The 7,864-nt window shown below is 50.1% G+C and overlaps 2 protein-coding genes across 4 annotated transcripts; one reads left to right on the forward strand and one right to left on the reverse strand.

The window, feature by feature from the left end:
• Positions 1-138: 138 nt before the first annotated feature.
• On the forward strand, positions 139-2,829 carry CDK4 (cyclin dependent kinase 4). The gene is made up of 5 exons (XM_032289282.1): positions 139-345; positions 783-1,016; positions 1,173-1,308; positions 1,426-1,890; positions 2,432-2,829. Exons 2-5 carry the CDS (start codon positions 802-804, stop codon positions 2,522-2,524), a joined length of 909 nt encoding a protein of 302 aa, XP_032145173.1. The 5' UTR covers positions 139-345; positions 783-801; the 3' UTR covers positions 2,525-2,829.
• Positions 2,815-6,106, reverse strand: TSPAN31 (tetraspanin 31). Of its 3 annotated transcripts, none has more exons than XM_032289302.1 (6): positions 5,776-6,106; positions 5,084-5,251; positions 4,765-4,845; positions 4,307-4,438; positions 3,900-4,013; positions 2,815-3,810 (listed from the first exon to the last, which is right to left on the reverse strand). In XM_032289302.1, the coding sequence occupies exons 1-6, from the start codon at positions 5,836-5,838 to the stop codon at positions 3,736-3,738; spliced, it is 633 nt and encodes a 210-aa protein (XP_032145193.1). In that variant the 5' UTR covers positions 5,839-6,106; the 3' UTR covers positions 2,815-3,735. The 3 variants fall into 3 exon arrangements, with proteins under 3 accessions (XP_032145193.1, XP_032145185.1, XP_032145200.1); XM_032289294.1 differs by having other exon boundaries at positions 5,762-5,998; XM_032289309.1 differs by lacking the exons at positions 4,765-4,845; positions 5,084-5,251 and having other exon boundaries at positions 5,776-5,985.
• Positions 6,107-7,864: the final 1,758 nt, after the last annotated feature.

A 7,864-nucleotide genomic window follows, 5' to 3' on the forward strand; every position in this document is an offset into this window, starting at 1 on the left:
ATAGCAACAGATCACATGGCTGTATCGCCCCCTCCGCCCCTGTTACGCTCTTCGCTTTCCTCCCAGTCAAAGCGGCTCCTGGCCGCCCCTCGGCGCCTGGGTGGCGGTCACGTGCCCAGAACGTCCGGCGTTCGCCCCGCCCTCCCAGTTTCCGCGCGCCTCTTTGGCATCTGGTCACATGGTGAGGGTGGGGGTGAGGGGGCCTCTCTAGCCTGCGGCCTGTGTCTATGGTCGGGCCCTCTGCGTCCAGCTGCCCGGGACCGAGCTCGGGTGTATGGGGCCGCAGGAACCGGCTCCGGGGCCCCGATAACGGGCCGCCGCCGCAGCACCCCGGCCTGGTGTGAGGTAAGTTCAGCCCCTTCCCAGGAATAAGAACCAGTGCCCTCCCCCATCCCAGCTTTCCACGCGTGCGTTTCGCGAGCTGGTTATGAAAGGGTCGCTCAAGGGCGGGAAATGGGGCCTTTGTGGTCGTGGGAAGGTATAATTTTAGGGACTGAAGTGTAAGATCTTCGATGCAAGGCGTGTGTCATGTGTGATCTTTGTGCGGGGCGCGATTGTCCCAAAGGAAAAGGCATTTTTTATTGTAGGGCCTCACGTGGCTGCAGGGGTTGGTATTGAGTCATTGTGTTATCTCCGGCCCGGCCCAAGGAAGATTGGGAGCGGGGGATGGGATGCTGGTGTTGCTCTTTGTGCTTTTTCTTGGGAGTTCCTTTGTTGCTGCAGGCTCATACCATCCTAACTCTGTAAGGGACTTTTAGTGGTAGGAGTCTTTGTGATTGTAGGGTCTCCCTTGATCTGAGAATGGCTACCTCTCGATATGAGCCAGTGGCTGAAATTGGTGTCGGTGCCTACGGGACAGTGTACAAGGCCCGTGATCCCCACAGTGGCCACTTTGTGGCCCTCAAGAGTGTGAGAGTTCCCAATGGAGGAGCTGGAGGAGGCCTTCCCGTCAGCACAGTTCGTGAAGTGGCCTTACTGAGGCGACTGGAAGCTTTTGAGCATCCCAACGTTGTCCGGTGAGAAGGTGGTGGAGGGTTGGGAGTGGGGAGTAAAGGGAAAAGACAGCCTACAGGTGGGGTGTGGTGATCTGGAGAGAAGTGGGGACCCAGAGGAAATAATGAGAGGTCATGTGGGTTAAAGGGGATTGACAAGTGAGCATTTACTCTGGCCAGGCTGATGGATGTCTGTGCCACATCCCGAACTGACCGAGAGATCAAGGTAACCCTGGTGTTTGAGCATGTAGACCAAGATCTAAGGACGTATCTGGACAAGGCACCCCCACCAGGCTTGCCAGCCGAGACCATCAAGGTGAGTGGGGTTGGTAGGCATTGAGAGGTGAATTGGGACCTTTGTAGTAGAACCTCCTGGGATTTCAGGGATGGTGCCTAGTTTCCAGTGCATCTGTACCTCCCCCTTCTGAACTAGGATCTGATGCGCCAGTTTCTAAGAGGCCTAGATTTTCTTCATGCCAATTGCATCGTTCACCGAGATCTGAAGCCAGAGAACATTCTGGTGACAAGTGGTGGAACAGTCAAGCTGGCTGACTTTGGCCTGGCCAGAATCTACAGCTACCAGATGGCACTTACACCCGTGGTTGTCCCACTCTGGTACCGAGCTCCGGAAGTTCTTCTGCAGTCCACATATGCAACACCCATGGACATGTGGAGTGTTGGCTGTATCTTTGCTGAGATGTTTCGTGGAAAGCCTCTCTTCTGCAGAAACTCTGAAGCTGACCAGTTGGGTAAAATCTTTGACCTGATGGGGCTGCCTCCAGAGGATGACTGGCCTCAAGATGTATCTCTGCCCCGTGGAGCCTTTCACCCCAGAGGGCCCCGCCCAGTGCAGTCGGTGGTACCTGAGATGGAGGAGTTGGGAGCACATCTGCTGCTGGTACTGGAGATGGCTGTGGGCACAGGGGTGGGCACAGGGAGGGACTCGGGGAAGAAGCAGAGCAGTACACAGGGCCCTGGCCACTGTGGTTAATGAAACTTGGTTGGTAGATGGGCTGTAGTTTTTACTGCAGCTGCAAATAGCCACCCACAGAGAGGGATGTAAAAGAGAGCCCATCCTGGCCAGGCGCGGTGGCTCACACCTGTAATCCCAGCACTTGGGAGGCCAAGGTGGGCGGATCACCTGAGGTCAGGAGTTTGAGGCCAGCCTCGCCACAACGATGAAACCTCATCTCTACTAAAAATACAAAAATAATCCAGTCATGGTGGCACATGCCTGTTATCCCAGCTACTCGGGAAGCTGAGGCAGGAGAATCGCTTGAACTCAGGAGGCGGAGGTTGCAGTAGGCCAAGATCACACCATTGCACTCTAGCCTGGGCGACAGAGCAAGACTGTCTCAAAAAGAGACAGCCCATCCCAGGTATTGTCACCGGTGGGCAGAAGTCTCTTTCAGTTTTCTGACCTTTGCCTCTCCCCTCAGGAAATGCTGACTTTTAACCCACACAAGCGAATCTCTGCCTTCCGAGCTCTGCAGCACTCTTATCTACATAAGGATGAAGGTAATCCGGAGTGAGCAATGAAGTGGCTGCCATGGAAGGAAGAAAAGCTGCCGTTTCCCCTCTGGACACTGAGAGGGCAGTCTCTGCCTTTGTCTCTGAGGCTGTGGAGGCTCCACCTCCATCTTTCTACAGAGATTACTTTGCTGCCTTAATGACATTCCCCTCCTACCTCTCCTTCTGAGGCCTCTCCTTCTGCCCCCCTATTTCTCTACACTAAGGGGTATGTTCCCTCGTGTCCCTTTCCCTACCTTTATATTGGGGGTCTCTTTTTATACAGGAAAAACAAAACAAAGAAAAAATGGTCTTTTTTTCTTTTTTTTAATGTTTCTTCCTCTGTTTGGCTTGGCCATTGTGCGATTTGGAAAAACCACTTGGAAGAAGGGACTTTCCTGCAAAATCTTAAAGACTGGTTAACGTACAGGGCGTAGGCAGTCAGTGGAGCCCCTGGACTGACAAAGCTTAGAAAGAAACTGAAATTTCTTCTCTGAATATGGATTTTAGGCCAGGCGTGATGGCTCACACCTATAATCCCAGCACTTTGGGAGGGCAGCGTGGGTGAATCACCTGAGGTCAGGAGTTTAAAACCAGCCTGACTTAACATGGTGAAACCCTGTCTCTACTGAAAATACAAAATTAGCTGGGTGTGGTGGCACATGCCTGCAATCCCAGCTACTTGAGAGGCTGAGGCGGGAGGATTGCTTGAACCCGGGAGGCAGACGTTGCAGTGAGCCGAGATCACGCCATTGCACTTCACTCTGGGTGACAGCAAGACTCCGTATCAAAAAAAAGGATTTTTAAATGGCTTTTATATTCATTGAACTTTCTCAAACTGGGTCCTACTTATTACAGGCAAGAGTTCTTGGTGGTTTTCTCCTTGGCTCTGTCCCTGATTTACCCTTAGAGCCACACCAGGGTATGTTGAGGTGATCTAGCATATGGACGGAGGAGGAGGGGAAACAGCTAAGAATGACCCCAGTCCCATTCTATGCACTCCCAGAAGCTTCCCATATCCTCTTAGAGAGAGGGAGAAAGTTTTTCCTTTTATTCCTTATAGTCTGGCTCCCACTAAAATATGTCCAGGTATAAAGTCTTGCTATTCCATCAATTTTAGGGGATATGACAAGGGGCCTTGCCTTTTTCTCAAACCAAAAGGGTTACAGACCCTAGATTTTTCTCTAAGGGAGGAACAGAAAGAGCAGAAGAGAAGTCAGAAGGATCCAAAGTCTCATAGAAAGGCACTGGGGTTGGCTCTAGGATCCTTCTGATTCCGAAATCTCATTGCTAGCCAAACGCCAAGGATCTGTTGGAACAAAGGGGGAGAGATAAGCACCAGTCAATTCTCAGTCTCAAGTTAAAAAGGATGTACATGAGGGAACTGGAGAATGTTACCTCTGTAAAGCTAAAGAAGAGTCCAACACCCCCTAGGATTTTCAGGGCTTCATCTGAATGCTTAAGAAACTTTTCTCCACACATCTGGCATGTGGGGCTCTGGCTCTTGCAGATCTGAGGATAAAACGTGTGTGAAGAATGCAAAGTTGCTAATGTAAAGCTGCTAGTCACCAATACCTATGCTGAATGTCCCTAGAAACTTTACTGTTATCTGACTAGTGTCGTACAAACTAAAATCCCACTTGGCTAATTCCCCAGCCTCTATCTAACCCCTATCAACAGCCCCAATACAAGATGGCTTCTAGAAAGAGAAATAATGACATTCAAACTAAATTTGCCAACTTGGGCATTGTCCTTACCCAGTTTCCTACCTCCCCTGGCTGCCGTACCACCCCCAACACACTCACTGCAGTGCAGAAATCATAATCTTGTTGATACAGGGTTGTGAGGTTGAATAAGCCACAACAATCAAAACTTCTTTCCAGTTCATCCCGAGTCTTGTTGCTCATGACCCACCAAGAAGCATTGATGACATCTGTCTGGAGGATACGGGCAGAGGGAAATTAAATCTTCCTGCATCCTGATATAAGTTCAAGTCCAATTTCACTAGTCCAGCAAAGGAAGTCAACCAGAAGCATAACGGTGTGCCACAATTATAGACAGGATAAATATCTACCTTTTCAGTTTCTCTAGATCATCACGGAAAATTAGCCAGACATCCCAGAGGAAGCAAATAGCCCAGGAGGCTAGAGGCAGTGGACCTAAGGATGATCTTTGGGTAGTTGGGGCCAGACTAAGGAAGGAGTTAGAGGGTAAGAGGAAAATTTTAAAAAGCAAGTAAGTACTTTAAAGGGCATTGTCTTACCTGTTTGCTTCGGTTAATAGCCAGACATGAGCAAGAGATAACAAACTGGAAGATGAAGACCAAACCGAGAATGATCATGTACTGAGAGGAAAGGTTATGGAAAAAAGTCCTAGATTCTTTTATGTTCTATCTATAACTGCCTGGTCTCATCTAGTCATAGAACTTACACCACCAGGTCAAACTGAAAGCAATAGTCAGCTCTAGTTTTGTAGATTATGGGATGGCAAGGCAAGCAGATGTGTCCAAGATCCCTGAGGTCCCCTGCCCTTCTAACATCAGCCCTCCCAAGAGCCCAGTTGCCCCCATCAGGTCAGGATACAAAGAACAGCAGGACTTGGTGGTGGTTGACAGCACCCACCAATCCAGCCACTGCAATAAGGAGAAGGAACACTCCCACAGCCATGACTCCGCCGATGATGTGGATGCTGGACACCAGACCCAGGCCCTTGCCCCAAGCAGCCACTCCAATGAGCAACAAGCCCACTAGCTACAAAGAAAGAGCAGAACACATCTCAAGAATTCTAGCATGCAGCACAGCCCAAGGCCATTACAAGAAGACTTGGGGGAGAAAAAAGTAATAATGGAATGGTCCGTGAATGGGAGATGGGGGTGGTGCTACCCACACCAGGGACATCCCTGGGCACTCCCAAAGGTTAGAATGGCTGGGATGGGGGCGGTAGAAGGTGGCAGGGATCGTAGTGTGAATATAAAAACTGAACCCTTAGGATCATCCCATCATTTCTACTTTGGGAGAAACTGAGGTTGACAGGAAGGAGGGATGGAACATAAGCCCGCAGCTTTCAGTTCATTCTCCCACCCCCAGACAAACCCCCTCATCAACCGGAAGATCCCTCTCTCCCACGGAAGTCCCCAGGAATTCCCTCTTCGCCGGAAGTTCCTGAGAATCTTCCTGGAACCCCCAATACACCCCTCTCCCCACCGGAAGTACCCTAGAGATTCTCCCTACTGGGCCTTTCCGCCCTGAAGCTTCCCCCACCTCCAAAACCTCACCATGTAGACCACGTTGAGAGCACAAAGCGCATTCTTGGAGCAGGCAAAGCCGCCGCAAACCATCTCCCCAGTTCTGGGGACCCAAGTGGTCCCAAGGACTTGGGGGAGGGTATTGGGGACCGTCTTGCAGGACCCCGACAGCTTCTGTCTCTTTAAATCGAGGCCAGCCAAGCCCAATTCTCTGCGCCTGCACCGTCCCACCCCTACTTCTGGATTGGCGAAATGCGTGGCTAATCCTGGACGACCAAGGCCTGCATTGCCAATCAATCGGCATTACGTCACCGACCCGCCTCCTGTCCCCTCTTTTAGGTTTTTTATTGGGCGAAACTTAAAACTAGGGGCAGGGTTTCTGGAGATTCTCATCAGGACGACAGCCTCAACTCCAAAAGCTTGGGTTGAAAGCTGAGCTTTCTGTGGTCGGAGTTGGAGAGGGCTAATTCGAGGAAGGCGGCTGTGGAGGAACTTAGGTGAAGGGGAGGCGGCGGGAGGGGCGGGTAGGGAGCCGCTCCGAGAGCTGGGTAGAAAGGGCTCCGCCCGTGGAAGGAGGGCCCTTCCCCGCTCCTTTCCCCATGTCCTGCAGTGACCTCATGATGACGCCATTGTTGTGTTACTGCGTCACACTCGGGAACACCCAAAGGAGACACATATTGAGCTTATTTAGCCCGGCCACAGAGGCCGCAGGTTGGACACAGCAACATCCAGCAAACCCTCACACGTTTGTGTGTTTGCTAATACCCATGTCCTGTTCCATATTCCCTCCTAACGGTGTGTGAATATACCAGAAATGCAGTGTGGAAATCGCGGCCTCAGGCCAGAGCATGACTGTATATGGCATTGCCACAGGTGCACACACGGGTGTGCTCAGCAGTTTGAGGGTACATGCCTGATCTATAGGGTTTGCAAAAAACGACAGGCAAGCGATCCTCTGGGATGTAAATAAATATAAGGGAAAAGAGCCTCCACCTTTTCACTTGGGGGTGAGTTGATTAATAACTTTATTATTAAGTGCTTTGACAAACCCCTTTTCACATGGGTGGGAAAAGGCATAATCTTTCTCTCCCCAGGACAAAGAAACAGTAGGAACAAAAAAAAAACCCTCCAATCGACTCAACAGAATGATTTTTGCGTATACTTAGATTCTATGGTCTTATTGCCACAGTTAGATTGCCACTTGGATTGCCACTTCCTAGCTGTGTAACCTTTGGCGAGGCACGTAAACTGTCTGTGCCTGTTTCCTCATCTGTAAAATGGGGATAAGTAACACACCTACCTCTGGGCTGTGAGAATTAAATGAGTTAATATATGTAGAGTACTTAGAACAGTACCTGGCACATAGTAAACACTCACTGTTAATTATTACTTTTCAGGTAATTTTACAATTTCCTGTGCGAAATTCCAACATCAACTCCCTTATCCCCAACTACACAATATTTATGTAGTTATAGATACTTATCTTTCAGAAATTAATATCAAAAAGGATGGCCGGGCGCGGTGGCTCAAGCCTGTAATCCCAGCACTTTGGGAGGCCGAGGCGGGTGGATCACGAGGTCAAGAGATCGAGACCATCCTGGTCAACATGGTGAAACCTCGTCTCTACTAAAAAAAAAATACAAAAAATTAGCTGGGCATGGTGGTGCGTGCCTGTAACCCCAGCTACTCAGGAGGCTGAGGCAGGAGAATTGCCTGAACCCAGGAGGCGGAGGTTGCGGTGAGCCGAGATCACGCCATTGCACTCCAGCCTGGGTAACATGAATAAAACTCCGTCTGAAAAAAAAAAAAAAAAAAAAAAAAGATATGCAGGAAAAGAGATATTTGACAGGGCCAGAGAGATGTTTGGGTCTTGAAAATGAAGTAATTATTATTATTGTTATTATTATTTTGAGACAGAGTCTTGCTCTGCCACCCAGGCTGGAGTGCGGTGGCAGGATCTTGGCTCAGCGAAGCATCCACCTCCCCGGTTCAAGCAATTCTCCTGTCTGCCTCAGCCTCCCGAGTAGCTGGGCTTACAGGCACCCACCACCAAGCCCCGCTAATTTTTTTTTGTATTTTCAGTAGAGACAGGGTTTTGCCAGATTGGCCAGGCTGGTCA

Source organism: Sapajus apella, unplaced genomic scaffold (assembly GCF_009761245.1).
Source record: "Sapajus apella isolate SASKATOON/1434 unplaced genomic scaffold, GSC_monkey_1.0 scaffold2, whole genome shotgun sequence".
In the NCBI taxonomy this organism is placed as follows: Eukaryota; Metazoa; Chordata; class Mammalia; order Primates; family Cebidae; genus Sapajus; species Sapajus apella.